The sequence below is a fragment of the Canis lupus genome, chromosome 23 (genome assembly GCF_048164855.1).
Source record: "Canis lupus baileyi chromosome 23, mCanLup2.hap1, whole genome shotgun sequence".
In the NCBI taxonomy this organism is placed as follows: domain Eukaryota; kingdom Metazoa; phylum Chordata; class Mammalia; order Carnivora; family Canidae; genus Canis; species Canis lupus.
The window spans coordinates 46,964,717-46,985,383 of NC_132860.1; the positions used below are offsets into that span (position 1 = coordinate 46,964,717).

The 20,667-nt window shown below is 33.5% G+C and overlaps 1 protein-coding gene across 9 annotated transcripts in view; it reads right to left on the bottom strand.

Annotated features, from left to right (window-relative positions):
- CCDC82 (coiled-coil domain containing 82) overlaps positions 1–20,667 on the bottom strand; it is a 34,220-nt gene that overhangs the window by 12,562 nt on the left and 991 nt on the right. For 3 of the 9 annotated variants that reach the window (XM_072795087.1, XM_072795086.1, XM_072795085.1), the window contains exons 2-5: positions 15,745–16,478; positions 15,063–15,264; positions 4,021–4,113; positions 2,028–2,152 (exon numbers count right to left, since the gene is read on the bottom strand). In XM_072795087.1, the coding sequence (XP_072651188.1) occupies positions 2,028–2,152; positions 4,021–4,113; positions 15,063–15,264; positions 15,745–16,464 (1,140 nt within the window). In that variant the 5' untranslated portion in view covers positions 16,465–16,478. Of the gene's footprint in view, positions 1–284; positions 421–1,653; positions 1,736–2,027; positions 2,153–4,020; positions 4,114–15,062; positions 15,265–15,744; positions 16,479–19,261; positions 20,088–20,667 lie in introns of those variants that run through there. The other 6 variants (XM_072795089.1, XM_072795090.1, XR_012015979.1 and 3 more) reach the window with 6 other exon arrangements.

A 20,667-nucleotide genomic window follows, 5' to 3' on the forward strand; every position in this document is an offset into this window, starting at 1 on the left:
TTGTGGTTGCATATTTTTGCTCACACTCTAGGCCTGTGCTAGATACTACTGTCATAATTAATAGTATAGATTAGGTTTTACCATAGCATTTGAACCGTACACAGGGAACATATTAGCAGGGTTACTAATCTACATTTGTATTCTCTATCAGCCTAATAGTAATTAAATATTCAGTATACTGATAGTTTCCTTTTTAACACTGTATGATTCACAACTATATTGTATTTTGTCTACTTTTAATATTTCTCATATTTCATGGCATTTTGTGACAATGTGACACTTACAGGTGACTAAACCATTTTCCCTTCTCTTTCTTGTGGTACTTCTGGAAGCACATCCGAGATAAAAGCCCTATCAGTTTGGCTCTGTGAGTGACTACAACATGCAGAACACTCTCGTTGATTTACACTGGACATAGAACTGAAAAATAACCTTTGTTGGGTTAAAGCTATTAAGATTTTCATTGTTGATCTGTCATATTATTTTTGTAGCATAACTTAGCTAATTCTGACCAAGATCATACTGATTATTTATGTCTCTAAATGTTTAAACTAATATTTTCTTGTATCTCACAGTTATTATTTCAACATCGGGTAATCCAAATTCAGCACAATATACCATGGTATAGTTAAACATAATATAGCACAGTGGCATGGACTTTGGAGTCAGAGAAATACTAGGAACTTATGATTTCTAGGTTTAAAAATTGGCCTAATTACTAGCTGTGCAACCTTGCATTACTCAATTCTTCTGAGTCACAGTTTTCTCAGCTCTAAAACAGAGGAAAGAACAGTGCCTTCCTCATGGAGTTATACTCTGAAGATCAAATAAGATAGTTTGCATTGTATGCAAATTATTTGGCAAAGTTAAATGATCAATAAATATATGCTATTTTTCTATTGAAGAAAATAATATTTATACCATGTTCTAAGAATGTGTTACGTATTTTACCTTCTAAGTAAGCAAATATTTCCTTTGAAATTAGATAAATATTTTGTGTCTGAGGAAGAGCGGAGTTTAGAGAGGTTAAAAACTGACCCCAAATCAAAAAGATATATATGATGGCCCTAAATTCAGCCATATTTCAAACTGAAGTTCTCTATTTCTGTAATCCCATAAGTGTCCCTTAAACCCAAACCATCTGTGGCTAATTTATCAGTTAATTCAAGACCAAATAGGCCTTGGATGAAGCCAATCTCCTGACATAAATGAGGTAGAGTAGCTAACGAGTAGAGTTCTAGAGGACTGTTAGGAACTTGAACTTCTGTTACCCTACCATTTTTTTTTCCTTCCTGCTAATCATTGGTGGATAGAAATTAGAAGGAGATTAAGAAAAAAACTCTTAAAAATCATATAAGACAGCCTCTACTATTAGAGACATAAAATAGAAGTCTATGGGATAACATGGAATGCAGTATAAGTCTTATAAATTAAAAAGATGCTTGCCCGAAATTGGATAGAATTATAAAATCTTAAGGTGGAAAAGGATGTCAGAGACAACCCAGGCCAGTATTTCCCAAATTATGTTATGGAAACCACTTATTCTAGGAGATGATAAAAGGTCATGAAAGGAGGCCCATAGGAAAACACAGATTTGGAAAGCATTACATTCTACATCACCCTCTTGAAGATTTACAGTATAAATTCACACACTAATGTTCCTTGAAAAGTCCTCCAGTTAAGTTTAAAGTTAAACCCACTGTTTCTCAATCTTCTTTAGCAATAGAACTTCCTTCTGAAACAACAATTAACATCCTGTGAGATAACCTCATTTTAATAGATTGGCTAAGCTCTACAGGCATTCTAAAATTATTCATCATTTAGAACTACTTAATTACTGGATACATATAGTAAGTATTATAATAATTAAAACAACAGCCTTTAGAAAAGGTGAGAAACAAACTGATTATTTAACCAAGAAAAATGCCAATAATTTAGAAGATTATTCAGTCAATAATCAGTTTAATAAATAAAAATAAACTCTCATCTCCCCAACCAGAGATTCAAAAACAAATTAAACTATATACCTTGTATTGCTCTTTCCAGCGACTTCTAGAAGCTAAACTCTCTAGACGAGGCTGAACAAAGCGGTTATCCAAGTAATGAAGAGATGTCAACATATCTTGTGCATATGATTTTTGCCTGGTGCCATCTGTTCAGGGGAACACCAGCAACATATAATCACTTTGCCCTTAGGAAATCTCTGTCTGTCTGTCTGTCTATCTATCTATCTAATTCTTTTCAGCCTCCACACCAATGAATCATCCAGCCTCAAATACCAATAGTGCCAAGGTTGAGAACATTAGGAAATAGTGAAGCAGTTGAATACTTTAAATTTCTTCCCATGGTTTTAGAAGGATACCTGGTTATTTGGTTAGAAGCATTTTAATTTTTTAAAATATTAAGTAAAGAAAAAAAACCAATTCCATCAGAGCATTAGGGAAAGGAAAGAACCACAGAAGCCTTCTAATTGTTCCCTGAATACATCAAACTTTTTAAAATTTTAATCCCAGTAAAATTAACATATGGTGTTATATATGTTTCAGATGTAAATACAGGAATTCAACAATACTATGCATTGCTCAGTACTCACCACATTAAGTGTACTCTTAATCCCCTTCACCTGTTTCACCCATCCTCCCTACCAACTTTCCCTCTGGTAACTGCCCGTTCTCTATAGTTAAGAGTCTATTTTTTGTTTGCTTTTTTGTGTTCATTTGCTTTGTTTCTTGAATTCCACATGTAAGTGAGATCATACAGTATTTGTCTTTCCCTGACTTCCTTCACTTAGCATTATACCCTCTAGATCCATCATGCAAATGGCAAGATTTCATTCTTTGTTATAGCTAGGTAATATTCCGTTGGATCTATATACCACTTCTTCTTTATCCATTCATCTATCACATCAAACTTATTTTTACCTAAGGGTCTTTGCACTTACTGTGCTCTCAGAGAGATCTATGTATTACTTTCCTCCTGACTTCATTCAGTTTTCTGTTTAAAAGACACCTCTTGAGAGACCTTCTTTGAACAATCTAACAGACTTTCCCTTTCCTTTATCACTCTTGATCTCCTTAATCTACTTCATTTTTTTTTCAAGAACTAATCACTAGTTGAAATTATATTATGTTATCTATTTGTTTACTCATCCATGATCTGTCTCTCCCATTAGACTTTAAGCAATATGAGGACAGGAATCTCTGTCTTAGGCATTGCCATATCCCCAGACCTCAAATAAATGCCTGCCTCTTACGCACTCAATAAATATTTGTTCAATAAACTGTAAATGAAATCTCACTTCGGCATTTAGGTATCTATTCAGTACAATGTATTGATAGTCTTTATTAACTTCCAAATTCTGTGTTAGATGCAAGGGATAAGTATATAAGGTATGGTTTCTTCTTTTACTCTTGGAAGTGAGGAAGGCAAAAATACATTTTCAATACAGTATGAAAAGTCTATACACATCAGTATCACCAGGACATTGACAGCACAAATGAAGGAGTAAAAATGTTACTTGAGTAGGTCATAGTAGCTTTCACAGTGAAAACGACTTTACATTCACCTGGAAAATCTAGGGTAGAAAGGGATTATATTTTAATGGGCAAAGGCACAAAAGCATGAAACAGCATATAGGTTTTGGTGAAATTCAATGAGCTTAGAAAGGCTGGGACAACACATGGCTATTGAACTACTCTGCTATTTTGAGTCTATGTCCTATATCCTCATATTCACTGTGAATTCTCTAAAGGTAAAGGAACATGACAGATTTCTTTTGCACTTTCCATGTATCACAAATAATAAACAGTATTAAGTTTTTTGATGTGAATGGGCTCCTGGTGTAGTTGATCCTAGAGGGAACAAATGGGGGGCCTTAAGAATGGGTCTCTTGATTTATGCTTAAGTATATATTATATTGTTATGTTATGTTATATTATATTATATTAATTATTATATATTAGGATGTTTAAAAATTGAAAAAAGAAACAAATCCTAATTGTTCCATTTATATTAACTTACCATACAATGTTCCCAGAAAAGATTCATCTAAAGCATTGATCAGAAGAGCCTTCACAACTCTTTCAAAGTGAGTATAGTGGTCACTAAAAGAATCTGAAATTAATTTTAAATATATATTAGAATATAGTGATAAAACAATTCCTTAAATAAAATAGGTTCCTTTAAGAAATTAATACTATAAATAGGAGAAGTCACCTAATTATCCTAATTTTATAGCTGCCTCAGCAACTTGTCACTGAGCAAATCTCCATTTTCCAGATTTACTGGCTTCTAATCCAAAACTTTAAGTTGTTATTTCAAATAATGTTCACTTTCCAAACTTATTTAGGGAAAACTGTTCAGAAAATAACTAAGAGAGAAGTGGTGAAAAAAAAAAAACAAACCCCAAATCATCCCATGTGCACCTAAGTTTAATTATCACCTTAACAATTAGAGCAAGAGATAAAACTTATATAGGTACCATGTTCTCTCTAAAACATAGTACGTATGAAATTTCCCAAGAAATTACTACCCTAGTCAAAACCCCAATGGCTATAAAAACTACATTTCCCTTTCTGCTGCCCCAGATTTAGGGTTTTCCGTATCAGTTTAGAAAAGTTCTGTTCTCTTTCTCATATAGAATATATAAGCCTATATCTTCCCACTAACCCAATGCAGCCTACGGAATCATCTATAGTGATGGGCCAGACAATGATGTTAAGCAAGAAGGTCCCTACTACTTCCAATTGTTCTTGGGTCAAGGTTTACTATGGCTATATAAATAGTCTCACACAACCCTTCCCTTGACTTAAATGATCATTACAGAACATCTGCTCTGCCCTGGGCACTGATAAAAATATTAGGGACAGCCTGAGAGTTTCAGGAAAAGTGGATGATGCTGGATGAGAAATTTAAGCAAAATAAGACCTATGTTAGCATTTATTACTGAATTTTGATCTTGCTTTCATTGAAATAAAACAATGATGAGGGATCCCTGGGTGGCGCAGCGGTTTGGCGCCTGCCTTTGGCCCAGGGCGCCATCCTGGAGACCCGGGATCGAGTCCCACGTCAGGCTCCCGGTGCATGGAGCCTGCTTCTCCCTCTGCCTGTGTCTCTGCCTCTCTCTCTCTCTGTGACTATCATAAATTAAAAAAAAAAAAAAATGATGAGATTTAACCTGGAGCAACATTTTTCTTTATATTTTAGCTACTAAAAGGGCTGTGTAACTCTTTAGATTTCAGAAAAAATATTTAGTATGCATTCTTTTTTGAGAAAACATGTTATTATAGTATGAAAGTATCCAAAGTGAAGCAGAAATAAAATTAAATGACAACAGCAGATAATTTGCACCAGGGCCCTTAGACTTTAGAGGGCCTATATATGATCAATAGTAAGTTACGAAAGAACTGATCACAGCCATTTATATACATATTTTAAATCAGTAGAATATAACTGGAAAATGAAATAATACTTCAATAGCATTCAATTTTGACTATATTTTAATCAACCTCTGAATATAATATAGTTTGGTACATAATTTAATTTGTGAGTGTTAACCTGCATTTAAACTCTACCTAGCGCTACCCAAACTATATTAAGGGGAAATGTTCTGGGAATATTAACACGTGTTGAAGAAAAAAAAAAAAACATAAAATTCCACCCCTGTGCTCCTAAGTTTTAACTATCAAATAAATTGAAATAGAATTTTTTTATCCCACTGATTTTATCAGTCTTTGTGCTGATGCTCAATGTCACTAACCTGCTGTAGAGTTTGAGAACTGCTGTTCTTTTTGAAAGACCCTTGACAGTGTTTCTTTAGAATTGGGAATAAAAAGAAAGGGCAGAGGATCAGAATCATGTGGAGAGTTTTTGCCTAACCACAGAATCTCTCTCCTACCAATGGATATCAGAATCTCTTCACAAGAGTCAGGAAGGTCTCAATGTCATTGTGCTTGAGTGTATAGATGGGTGGTGGAGGAATTAAGCTCCTCACATCTCAAATTGAAAAAAAGATTTTATTGAGCAAGGATGTGCCAGGCATTCTTTCATATACTTACATGCATTGCTGTATTTCTCTATACAAGCCTATGACGTACAATCAATACCCTTGGTTTATTTTTAGTTAAGGAAATAAATACAAAAAGGATAAAAAAATTTCCCTAAGATTACACAGCTAGTAAACGCTGAAACCAGCACTGGAACACAGTAGTCTGATTCCAGATTTCATGCTACTATCCCCTAGGTAGATTTCTTCTTCATAGTAGTTAGGTTTGATAATATAGTTCAGAACATGAAATTTTAGACTTAGATTGGAAATTGGAGAAAATAATTCAAATCTCTCATTTCATTTTACAAATATAAATATAAATATAAATATAAATATAAATATAAAAAAAATAAATATAAATATAAATATAAATATAAATATAAATATAATTTTTTTTAGAGAGAGAATCTTAAGCAGGCTCCAAGCCCAGCAAAGAGCCTGATGTTTGGCTCGATATCACAGCCCTGAGATTATGACCTGAATCGAAATCAAGAGTTGGACACTTAGCCAACTGAGCCACTCAGGCACACCTCAAATCTTTCATTTAAAAAATTTAAAAACTGACCCAGTAATGAAATAAGTTACCCAAGGTCATCCAACTAAATAGGGAAGAATCAAGATTAGAGCTCAGACTCCTCCAGAGCTTTTTTCAGTGTTCTAAACCTCATATTGGATGAGCTTCTGTGGAGCATCCTAGGAATATTGTTTAAAATTTACTTCTACAGGGGATCCCTGGGTGGCTCGGAGGTTTAGTGCCTGCCTTCAGCCCAGGCCACAATCCTGGAGTCCCAGGATTGAGTCCTGCATCGGGTTGCCTGCATGGAGCCTGCTTCTCCCTCTGCCTGTGTCTATGTCTCTCTGTGTGTGTCTCTTATGAATAAATAAGTAAAATCTTATAAAAAAAATTTCTTCTACAATTATAAAAAAAATTGCAAAAGAATACAGGAGAAAATCAACAATATTTGTGTTTATGCATAACTCAATTTTTCCGAGGTAGTTAATTTCCCCATACTCAATCACAGGGTAATTTAGTCATTCTATTGATTTTATCTTTTATCATATATTAATTTCACATATATGCTAAGACTTTGTTTTGGCACCATGTACCTTTCTTAATGATCTGGCTGTCATTCTCATAGTAGTACTACACAGCTTTACTTAGTGAAATCTTATAACTTTTTATACCTGGTAGGGCAAGTCCTTCTGATTTAGTTTATTGTCTAATTTTATTCATTCTCATATTTTTTTACCAAGTGAACTTAACATTGTTTTGCAAAGTTGAATCAAAACGTTAATGTCATAGGCTCCTAGGTGGCTCAATTGATTAAGTGTCAGGCTCTTGACTGGGACTCAGGTCATGATCTCAGGGTTGTGAGATCGAGCCAAGCATCAGGCTCCTTGCTAGGCTTGGAGTCGCTTTAGATTCTCTCCTTCTGTCTCCCTTTGCTGCCCCTCCCCCAAGAGTTAATTTCGGAAGAAATAATTTCTTGTACTATTTATTGCTTTCCAGAAACATGCTGTCTCTGCTTTCATCTATGTTTTCTTTGCTATTTCACAGTAAAGTTTATTCTTTTACCTATAAAGTCCATGCTTTTCTTTCTAAGATTAAGCCTAAGAACTTCATTTTGTTTGATACTATAAATGGAATTGTCCCTCATTATATCTTCTAAATAATTATTAATTTATTCTTATGGGCACAAGGAATCTCTTAAATTTTACATATTAATTGTGAATCTGGTTATCTTTCTGAGATCTTTTGCAAATACCCAAGAGTCAAATTGTCTTATATATTTGAGGAAAATGAACTTCCTAGCACATCACGGAGCTGGATAGAGGGAGATGCTGTTTGAGAATTCCTGGGCAGTGACTCTGCTTTCTCCCCTAACCCTGTGAGTCTTGCGAGTGCTAAGTTTATTTCAAGAACCGAGAGAGAAAGAACATAAGGAAACTATGGAAATACATGCTGCATCGACTCCTGTTCTCAATCTATGCATATCCTTTCTCTTTGTATCTCAGGTTAAATGAGTCAGAAACTTAGAGCTTGTGTGTGTGTGTGTGTGTGTGTGTGTGTGTGTGTATAATCATATTATGTTCAAATAATGTCTTTTCCTTTTCCAAAGTTAATTTCTGGTTTTACGGGATCCCTGGGTGGCTCAGCGGTTTAGCGCCTGCCTTCGGCCCAGGGCATGATTCTGGAGACCCAGGATCGAGCCCCACATCAGGCTCCCTGCATGGAGCCTGCTTCTCCCTCTGCCTGTGTCTCTGCCTCTCGCTCTCTGTGTCTCTCATGAATAAATAAATAAAATATTTAAAAAAAAATTCTGGTTTTACCTCTTTTATTATTATTGTTCAAAACATCTAGAACAAAGGAGGAAATATTTGTCTTTTTTTAAAGATTTTACTTTATTTATTTTATTTTATTTTAGAGAGTGAGGGAGAGTATGCGCATGAGGGCAGAGGGGAGAATCTTCAAGCAGACTCTGTGCTGAGCACAGAGCCCAACGTGGGGCTCCAGGCAGGGCTCCACATGGGGCTTGATCTCATGATCATAACCTGAGTCGACACCAAGAGCCACTCAACCGACTGAATCATCCCAGGCATCCCTGTGTTGTTCCTTAAAGACAGTATCTCTAGTGCTTCATTAGAAGTATATATTGTCTCTTAGTTTAAAATATTCTTTGTTATATAAAGGAAAAATACTCATATTACAAATTTTTAAGACTTTCTTTTTGTTTTTAAATCAAACATGGGCATTGAATTTTATCAAATGCTTTTTAGAATCTATTAAAATTATGACATGGGTTTTTCTCTTTTGACGTACTAGTGGAACCAATATTATCAACCCATTTTTTAAAAAAGATATCATTTGAGAGAGTGTATGTGTGGGAGGATTGAGAGGCAGGGAGAGGGGAGAGAGAGAATCTCAGACTCTACACTGAGCATGAGTCCAACACAGGGCTCAATCTCAAAACCCTGAGATCATGACCTGAAGCAAAATCGAGAGTCAGCCACTTAGATGACTGAACCAGCCAGCCAGGCACCCCTAAATTAAACCATTTTTATAGGTCTAAAATAGATGGCTAGATACTATTTTCTTCATTTTTGTAATTAGAAAAAGTATTTCCTTCATATGCCTATGTGCAAATCTATTTTCATCAACTTACTAGGATGTGAACCTCCTTAACTTAAAGAAATGGGTGTCTGTCCAGCAACTCAATATTCCTATCATACCTTTGAAATCATATCTCCATGTTTTTCCACCCAAAAACATGCTATGTCTCTTAGCACATTCAAATTTTTACATATCACACTAAAGCTATAGAATTTTTCTTCCTTTAAATGTCCATTTGTTCTGTATTTCTCCCCGCCCCCGAAATTTGTGTAATAGAATTATTTCTATTCCTTTATGTATCATCTTCACCTTTAGAATTGTTTTCTTTTTTCTCTATGGTAGAAGAATGCTGGAAAGACTTTTTAGGTTTAATCTATATATCACTGATGAGATTTTCTGTACTGTTAATTCTATTGTTTACATTTTCCAATAGAGATTTTACTTGACTTCATATTTTTAATTTTCTAGCAACTTATCCTTATCTTAGCTAGCTGTATTTCCCCCTCAAATTGTTCTCTCCTTGATTTCCTAATTCCTTTTCACAGATTGTAAAGCAAATGTGTTATACAATTTTCTTCTGTTTCCTTTAATGAAACACTTTTCATAGGCATTTTCTTCTGAGTCTTCAGGGCAATGTTACCTTTCCCTTGTGCCACAATATGATTTCACTGGCACTTTTTACTTATCCTCCAAAAGAGAGTTCTAGTATTTAATATTTAATGTAAATGGTTGCAAGACCGTTCCTAGGCACACTCTGTGTTATGTTGATGGAATTATTCTTTTTCATTGCTAGATGGAGACTAAGTTAATGTTTGCTTTTAATCTAATTTCCAGTGTTCTAGCAAGTATTTCTCTAGCAAGGCACTAGTAGACTGAGATGTACATTTCTGTCTATACTTTCTTCTCTGTCACTCTGAACATATTATAGAGCACTGAAAAACAATATAATCATCAGTATTCACAAATCTGAAGGTTATAACTACCCACGTATTGTATTATAGTGTGGGTACATTATGGGTCTGGAATACAATGGACCACTGCTAGTCTTTTCTTCCACTTTTTATCATATCTTTTCTGGGAGCTGCAGTCTCAAAATAAATTTAGAGAAATACTGGGATTTATGAGAAGGAAAAAAGACCATGATTGTCTTCAACTGCTTCAAAGGTATAGCAGAAGAGGAAACTATTCTATTTTGAGATGTTATAGATACATCTCTCAAAGCCAAACGGCAGATAATGAGGAATTGACAAAATGTCTTCCTATAGGTAGAACTGTTCTCTTCAAAAAGATAAAACTGCATTGGCTACTCACTGTAATTCTCACCAGAGGAGTGAATTTGGAACTAGAAAATGTTTTTTCCAAATTGTGATCATTTATGTTGACTATCAGTAGTTGTCAGTGTTCTTAGAGAAGTTGGGAAGAGAATGAATTTAGGAACATTAACCCAATTAGAGCCTAACTAAGGCCACAGTGTAATGTTCATTATTCATCACACAGGTTATTACTTTAATGAGAAAAAAATATTTTTTAAAGAGTAAGAATTAACCTACAGCAATTTTTAGAACATTGAACTGAACTGAAAACTGCCTTATGTTTAATTTTATTATATTCATAAACATTGATAAATATTAAAAACAAGTCATAAATTATCACTGAAATATGTGGGGTTGTTTTCGTCTGACTTTAAAGAATTCTATCACATCTAACATTTCTCTGTCTTGAAGTATAGACCCAAGAGCCTTTAGCCTATACACTTATCTTAATCATCCATCCATCCAACTAACAATGAGTTCCTATATCGTATCATCAACTTTAAAGAGTATGAGAAATGCAAAGAGAAGTGAAGTGGATTAACCATTGAGGTTATTTTTTGGAAGTGGGTATGCCCATATATTTGGCTCTCTTTATTGAGTTTTACTTTTCTACATGTCATAAAATTCACTCTTTTTGGTATACAGTTCTATGAACAATGCATAAAGTTGTGTAACCGCCACAACAACCAAAAAATAAAAAAAATAGTTCTACATGACCCCAAAACTCCTTTATGTTACTGCTCAATAATTTAGTTTTACACATACTGAGTCTGAGGTGTCTGAAAGATATGCTGATGGAAATGTTAAATAAGATGAAAAACTGTAACTTGGGCTTTGGAGAAATCTGTGCTGGAAATAAAAGTTTGGCAGTTTTTGCCCATAGACTGAGCCAAACTTATGGGGAAGAGACTGCCTGAGGCACAAACAAGGGAGTTTGAGGATGACCTTTAGAAACATCAATATTTACACAGCAAGTGCAAAAAGAGGAAAGCAATATTATAAAGGGAAGGCCAAGATAGAATGGTACCACAGAAGCCAAAAAGAGAACTTTCTGAAAGAGAAAGTGGTTAATTGTTGGTGGCCAAGCCCATGACAGTAGCATGTTAACATAAGTACTGAAAAGCATTTTGGCAAATAGGAAGTAATCACTAACTTTAACGAGAGCAATTTCACTGAATTGATGGGTGCAAGAGCTCAACAATGCTTTGTAGAGTTAATAGGAAACTGGAACAAAGGATAAAATTTTGAATAGTGCTTAATGAAACATACTAACTCAAGGGAGGAAAGGTATGAATATGGCTACAAGTTGAGAAAAGACAACTTTAAGGATAAAACCGGAAACTGCAATTAAGAACATGCAAGGTAAAATGTGCTGCATAAAAAATGAGATTCATCTCTCTCTGAGTGGAGATGCTGAACAGTAAAAGCAAGTATAGAGCTTCTTGGCATTTACCCAAATGAGATGAAAACTTGTATTCATAGAAAACCTGCACACCAATATGCATAGCAGCTTTATTCATAATTGCCAAAACTTGAAAGCAACCAACATGTCCTTCAGCAGGTGAATGGATAAACAAATTGTACGTCCATACAATGAAATATTACTCAGTGATAAAAATAATCTATCATGCCACTTTAAGAAATTGAGGAAACTTAAATGCATATTATTAAATGAAAAAATTCAGTCTGAAAGGGGTTACATGCTGTGTAATTCCAACTATAAAACATTCTAGCAAAGGCAAAACTATGGAAACATTAAAAAGATCAGTGGTTGCCAGGAGTTCAGCGGAGAGTGCAAAAAATGAATAGTAGAGCACAGGAGATTTTGAGGACAGTGAAACTAGTCTGTATGATATTGCATCATTATGTATTTGTCAAAACCCATAGAATGTATAACACAAAGAGTGAGCCCTGAGATAAAATATAAACTACAGTTAATAATGCTGTATCAATATTGGCTCATCAATTTTACATGTACCAAACTAATGCAAAATGTTAATTATACGGAACCTATATACGAGAGGGGTCATGTAGGAATTCTCTGTGCTTTCTACTCTTCAGTATATCTAAAATTGTCCCTTAAAAAAATAAAAGCATATAGATGTAGGACAGAGAAACAATAATAAACTTTAATTTTCATTAATTAGCAGGAGAAAGCATGGGTATGTATCACTGAGAAAATATTCACATTCTATTTATAATTTTAATTTAAAATATTTATAATTATAAATTATAATATATTATAATCCAGAATGAGGGGATATGTCCTAACTGATTTTCCCTAAAATTTCAGTGTCCAGGTAGCAGGCAAACAAGTGACTACTGATGTAAGGAAAGTAGTCATTGACTTTTGAAATACAGATGCTTATCATTGGCATCTCTATAACTGATAAATTTCTTGAAATTTAATTCATACCTCAATCTACTATTTTATTATAAATCATGAGATTGATATTGAACCATGTTACGCATAGTTTTAGTAAATACGACCATTTAAAAAAACTGGAAAGAATCCATTCTTGAAGAAAAAAATAACAGCCTGTTTCTACCAGAGTTGTAGATCATAAAAATAATCTTTGAATTTATGTACAACTATAGAGATTAGAAAAATAATACATATTTTAAGATACCCTAAAGTGTTAGGGTTATTTGTGTTTGTTTTTATTAACTGTAAGAAAACATAAAAATTCTAACTTCCAATGTCTGATAAGTTTCACTGACACTTCAATAGGCCTGATAAAACCAATGGTTCTCAAAGTGTGGTCTGTACACACCCAAAGTCCCCAAGTCCATTCAAGGGGATCTATGAGATCAAAGTAATAACATTAAGATAATCATGCTGTTTTTACCATGTTGACATTGATAATACAAAAAATAACTATGGGTAGGGCAGCTGGCTCCCTAATATGAATCACGGCAGTAGCACCAAGACCAGTAGTAATTACTGTAGTCATCAATGCTATACACTCAGTAAAAAGCTACTTTCACTAAACAGTGTCCTTGATAAGTAGTAAAAACTATTAATTTTATTAAATCTTGAACATACATCTTTTTAGTATTCAGTGGGATGAAATGGGAAGTATGCATTAAATACCTATGTTGCATCACAGTATGATCAATCATACTTTGAGGAAAAATGCAGCTAGGAGCTGAAAAAAACCTCATTGATCATGAAATACCATGTTTACTTGAAAGAACAACTGACAGGGGCACTTGAGAGGTTTAGTCAGTAGAGCATGAAACTCTTTAAAAAAAAAATTATTTGAGAGAGGAAAAAGAGAGAGAGCAGGAGCACGAGAGAGACACAGAGAGAGAGAGAGAGAAACTGAAGCAGACTCCATGCTGAGAGCAGAGCCCAATGTAATAAGGCTTGATCTCATAACCCTGAGATCATGACCTGAGACAAAACCAAAACTTGGATGCTTAACTGACTGTGCCACCCAGGCACTGCAAGCATGTGACTCATGATCTCGGGGTTGTGAGTTCAAGACCCACACTGGGTATAGACTAGATAGATAGATAGATAGATAGATAGGGAGAGATAGAACAAACGATTGATAAACAATGGATATTGAAGCATTTGTCAAATATTAAAAAAAAAAGAACAAAGGGAACTATGATTTCAAGAACTCATTGCTATAGATTTAAAAACCAGACTTAAAAAAAACAGATTTTTAAGTAGAAATTAGAATTTTAGAAAATTTGTATCTGCTACTACTGTGAACTTGATAGCTTCCCCATACCTAAAAAAATTCTGATTAGATTAGTGGTAATATTAACAAATGTTATTTAAAAAGTATTGTATAAAGGAATATGTCAACATTTGGAAGATCTACATAATCCAGTGAACCAGTATTTTCCAAATGACTAATGCATGATGCTATAAAGTCATGTATGGGTAAAAGATCCATTCAAACTACAAGACAGATTAATGGAATGCAATGTAAGTAAGTACTAAAAAATCATTTATATGGTTTCAGATTCCATATTGCAACTAACTTTAAAAATCACTTATTGAATTGGGGTGTAGTGACAAATAAGAATATCCACATTATTTTGAAAATACTTTTAAAATCTTTCTCCCTTTTCCAGCTACCTATGTGAACAAAATTGTTCTCATCTACTTCAACAAAAACATCAAAATACACTGAATGCAAAAGCAGGTATAAGAACCTAGCTACCTTCTATTAAGCTATATATTAAATACAATTATTAAAATGTAAAACAATGACTTTCTTATTTTAAATTGTTACTTTTAATACAAATGTTATTTATGTTAACGTGTAACAAGCTTATTAATGTTGGTTTAAGTCAATTAATAAATATATTTTAAATTTGTTTTGTATTTCTACAATGGTAAACGTTGATAGGTATAACCCACAGAAACAAAAAGCTCTCTGGGGTCTTCAATAATTTTTGAGTATAAAGGGTTCCTGAAACTACTAGAATAAACTATTTTCAGAGTGACAAAGTTATCTAAAAATAAAACCATAATTCCTAATCAATGACTTAGAACATGATAATAAAAGGCTGATTTGATACTCAATATAATTAGAGCAAGTGATAAAACATTTTCTTGATATTAACTTACAAAGAGAATTCTGTTTTACTAATTTCAGTTGTGATGTAGTCAATTTTTCTCCTTGCTGGCTTTTATTCTCTTCATCACCTTCCTCATCTTGAACTACAAAGTCATCAATAATATAATCATCTCCATCTTCATCATATTCATAATCATCCTCCTCCTCATCATCATTTTCATCATTCCTTGGGCAGGATTCCTTTTCAGAGTCCTAATTAAGTTAAAATATACCCTTCAGTAAATTTTTACCTTTAAATTGTCAGTATGGAATATGAAATTAAAAGACTAAATCTGAGACCAAAACAATGATCCATGGGAATTAATTTCATATTGTAATGTTTAAAAAAAAAAAAAAGTCTTGTCACGTTAAATGTTGAACTTTTGGAATTAGGAAGAATATACCTTGGTAAATGCTATGAAGTGTTTAAACTGGACATTAAGATTATAAGTAGAAGGTAAAAAGAGGAAAGACCATATCAAACAGTCTTTCAATTTTAAAACAGTGATAAACTGAGGCTCATGATAAAACAGTATATTAGATACAACAGTGCGATCAAATGTGTTTAAGGATACTTAACTAAAAAATAAATTCAAGAATTGAGAAACAGAATGGAATCAGCACTTTTTTATAAAAATTAAACACTTTAAGGAAATGTATAAACAGTAACAAAACCAATAAAATATAACACACCTCAAAATCTCTACTACTATTGCGTCTCTGACGAGATCTTTGTTTTGAGAGTTCTTTCAGTTTCTGGAATTGTTCTCGCTTTCTTGCAGCTAAAGTTTTTTCAGGTTTTTTTTGCTCCATCTCCACTGAAGAACATTCATCTTCAACCACTCTACGTGGACGTTTAACACCTACTTTTCTAACGAGGATATCACTGTCGTCACTCTCATCACTGTCATACATAACTGAGGAGATCCTTTTTCTCTTCCCTCGTTTGATGTGTTCTTCTTCTATGTCATCTTCTATTATTTGTCCTGTATGTTTATTGAGATCATCATCCTCTTGACTTAAAAGCTTTTCATGATCTGGTAAGTCAATACTTCTACGTTTGTTTTTGTTTTCTTCTTCTTCATATGTGGAACTGTTGCCAGTGTTCATGAGATGCTCACAGTTACTACCTTTGCTTTCAACTTTAATTAATGTAAGTTCTCTCTCATTTTCCGGCTTTTTATTACTATCAAACCCCTTGTTACTGTCAAGCTCTTCATCACTGTCAAGCTCTTCGTTGCTATCAAACTCTTCATCTCTGTCAAGCTCTTCCTCACTGTCAAACTCTTCGTCACTATCAAGTAACTGTGAGATACTACTTCTTTTAGTCCGCCTCCAATCCACTCGAGATTTCTGCTCACGCTCTTGAGTTTTAGAATTTTTCCTTGTTTCGTGTCTTCTAACATGTACCATTTTCACTTAAGCTTCTACAAAAAAAGTTATTAGGAATACAATAATGATAACCAGATTACAACAATGAATGCATTTATGGTACAAACTATATTTATTTGGTGTTATAAAATGGTTCACAAAGGTAAAAATCATATAAAATATCTAAGTGACGATGGCAGAATAGTTATTCAACAATTTATTGAACATCTATAAAATAATTATATGAAAATCTATTCTGAATTATTCTATATTTTGTGCTAAAATGGATACGTAGAAAAATAATGGTCCTGTTCTCCAGAAGATTATCCATGGGTAGAACATACCAACATATATTAAGAAAAATGCAAGGTATTTATTTGATAGAAAACAAGAGATAAAAATAACTGCAATAAAATTATAAAGATGCAGAAGAACAATATAGCAAGTCCTTCACTTAAGATTTTATGGAACAGGTATGATCTGAGAGACTACTAAAGGAATGGCTATCTTTCAACAAAAAGAATGACAGAGAATAGGATTTCAGGCATGTAAAAATGCTAAGGTCAAAACTTCAGCACTGAGAGAGAACATGGTACATTAAGTAATTTAAGTGTGACCAAAAGGGTGTGAAGAAAGGCTTTATGCTGGGGAAAAAAGAGACAACTATAGAAAAATAGGGTGGGATTACCAGAATCATTCATCCTTAGGCAAAGGATTCTGAACGGAGAAATGATATGAATCATAACATTAAGGATCAATTTATATGAAGAAAGTTATAAAGTAGTAGTTGAGAAAAGACAGCAGTGCAAAATTAAGAGACCACTTATTCAATAAGGTGATACACTTTATACTATACTTTAGTAAAATGGCAATGGCTTTAAACCACACAAAGGTAAAGATACAATCCAACAGAAAACGTACTAATAATCCAAAACTGGGTGAAAAACTAAAGTTTCATGGTGAAGCAAAGTATGATATTGGGAAGGAAAACAAATACTGTATGTTTCTGATTCAGCAAAGACTGACCTCCATTAAATTTACCACAAGTATATAATAAAGGAACAATAAGAGAGAAGTAAGATAACTAGAAGAGTAACACATAGTTAATTCTGTAGTTGCTAAGGAAAACAGACATATGATCACACTGTAATGAGACTAACCTCATAATATATGTATAAGGACTTATATGTTTTTTTTTAAATTTTTTTTTTATTTTTTTAGGACTTATATGTTCTATTGAGAGTTATCTCCAAAGAAATCACCTTGTAAGTCTAATTATTCCAATATTTGCACCACGGCACAGAATATTAATGGAGATTTTCTATGGAGAAAATGGAGATACTATGGTATCTATAGTATCTTTGATACTATGATAAAACATAGTATCAAAAAATACATTAAAAATATGAAAATAACCATACTCCTTATTATTATTTTTTTTTAATATTAAAATTAAATATTAATTTAATGGAGAATATTAATGGAGATTTTCTATGGAGAAAATGGAGATACTATGGTATCTATAGTATCTTTGATACTATGATAAAACATAGTATCAAAAAATACATTAAAAATATGAAAATAACCATACTCCTTATTATTATTTTTTTTTAATCCCAAAGACTGGTTTAAATACCCATTTTATTGACTTGTTTTAGTTTAGGGACTGTTAGCAGCTTCCAGAAATGAAATCTAATTTCGAAAGACGAATATTAATTGCCATTACAGGTATTTTTTAAATGTGCTGTAACTTTGAAAATAATCCAAAAATAGAATGCCAAAATTTTCTGAGCAATGGCAGTATCACTCAATCAAGTTTATAGCTTTCCAGGATGATTCCTCTTTTGGGTGGGTAGGAGTGAAGGAAATACTGCTCATTCTATTGTACAAATTCTGTTATGTTAAAAGGCAATGTGACAGTTTCTAGAATGGTAACAATTCATGTAAAATCAGAATAATGGTTGCTAAGATTATACACCAGAAATTATCTTTGTAGGCTGAAGTGTGACCTTACAACAGCAACTGCTGCGAGATAACAGAGCATTGTAACAGCAATCTAAGAAATCCTCGTCAATAGACAAAATATTCTGTTACTTGAAATTACACTTGGGTTGCATACTACAGAAGGCTTGTATTAAAATCAACAAAGATGAGAACTGTGGTCAAAACTACTTTTAAAAAAATCTCTTTAAGGTATGTTTTTTATATGTTGTACTGCTTCACAGTAGGTCCACCCAGTTCTTCTCCAGGTTTTAAACAGATTACTGTTGTTGTTTTTAAAATTAAGCACCAGATAAACTACGCAACTGATACCGTGAAGCCATATAGTGCAAATAAGTAATTTTTAAGCACAGATAGTTAAATTTGAACAAACTGTGCATGTGCGTTACACTACAATGTCTTTCTAATAAGTCTGAATTGGGAGGAAAAAAAAGAAAAAATATTTATGAAAACAAATGACAAATACAGTCTCAGCAGATACACTAAAGCAAGTGTGAACAGCAGGAACATTAAATGAAAGATGATTGTATTAGTACTCAACAGCAGTTTCATGTACACCAGATGACTATCTCACAAAGCTGTACCATGTCAAAAGACAGTTATTTATCATATCAACAGGTGACCTCCTATGACAATGGTAGAGATGAGTAAGAATGTGACATTATAAAAATACCTATCACTGCACATGGTTGAGCTATTAAAAAATCCTATATGTATAGGAATTTTTTAGTGCATTTTCATATGTTTTTAAATATTGACAATGATCCTAGAAGGAAGATGACTGTCTACCTTTATTTATAAATATCAAAGCCAAGGATATAGAGTTTAAATGACTTACCGAAGATCACACAGCTTGTTAGTGACAAAGCAGGGATAAGAAACCAGGTCTCCTGATTCCCCGTCCAGTTCTATACAATGACTGCTGCCAATATTATATTTGTATAAGGTAGTAAAAATCATGCCTTTAAAAAGTCATTATTCTATCTCTCATTCATGCTAAACTTTAGTTTCATAAAATAATCATCAAAATAGTTTAGAGTTTACAAACATGCTTTTTAAAAAGTTATGTAACAGAATTTTAGTGCACATGAGTTAGGCCAGAAACTTCTGGAAATCGTCCATCCAATTGGCAAGAAAAGAATGTGCAAAAGAGATGAAAGTTTGAAACTTCCCTCTACCATCTTATTGATGACACTGATCACAAGACTTAAGGATTCCCCATTGAGTCCAAAAGTAAAAATTCCAAAAAAGTCAGTCTCCGATGAGAAAAAAAATTTTATTTGGGAAAACTGCAATATTGAATATTTGAAGAAACAAATTTTGTTCAAATAAAATAAATCAACTTTCATTTGTCCAACTGCCAAATTTCCACGGTCTCTCTTCATATTTCAAAACTGCTATTTTATCAATAATGCCAAAAATTATGTCATTGAAAAAGAAGGTAATTTAAATATGGTTGGCTCCTCTTTTAAAATTGTGAATACTTTTACTATGTTAGCTGGGGAGGGAAGAATGATGACAGAGGGAAAAAGTGAACTGAACCTGAGGAGAGAATGAGAAGGTGAAGGCAGGTTGATGAATAAGACATCTCTTGATCGTTTGAATTCACTCAAAAAAAAAAAGAATCCATGCAATGGATGTAATTTCTTTATATGATGAGTATACAATTTCTTGAAATGAGAATTTAATCAAGCTTCTTTAATGATACCTTACCTTTAGGCAAAGAGAAAAACAAAGAAACTGCACACAGGAAGCATTAAATAAATGAAGAGGGTCAATACTGTCACATCTTTGTGCTTCATAGTTAAAGTCACATAAAAGGCATCTACAAAGCTACGCTGTCTGCAAGAATGCAAGGTAAGAATCCATACTGCTCTCTCACACAGTAACTCTACCACTCAAAGTACTTTGATGAGTCTACTTGAATTTCTCATCAGAGGAAATATCCCTTACGTGTAGACTCTGAGGTCAGTTCATTCAAAGATTCATTCTAGGAATCACTTGCCCTGTCAGGTGGCAGTTTACATTTTTAAGGCCAGAAGGGCAGTGGAACCCCAACCATTACTTGAAATTCCACCAGGAGGGGTGCATTCCTATTTGTAAAACAACACCCCTCCCTGACGTTTCCTTCCATAGGGCAGTTTGGAGAGGAAACCTTAATTGACCAAAGAAATGGTCACTGAAGGTACATACTATGTGCCAGCACAGGCTGAGCTGTGGCGTTACTGGAAGAAACTAGCGACT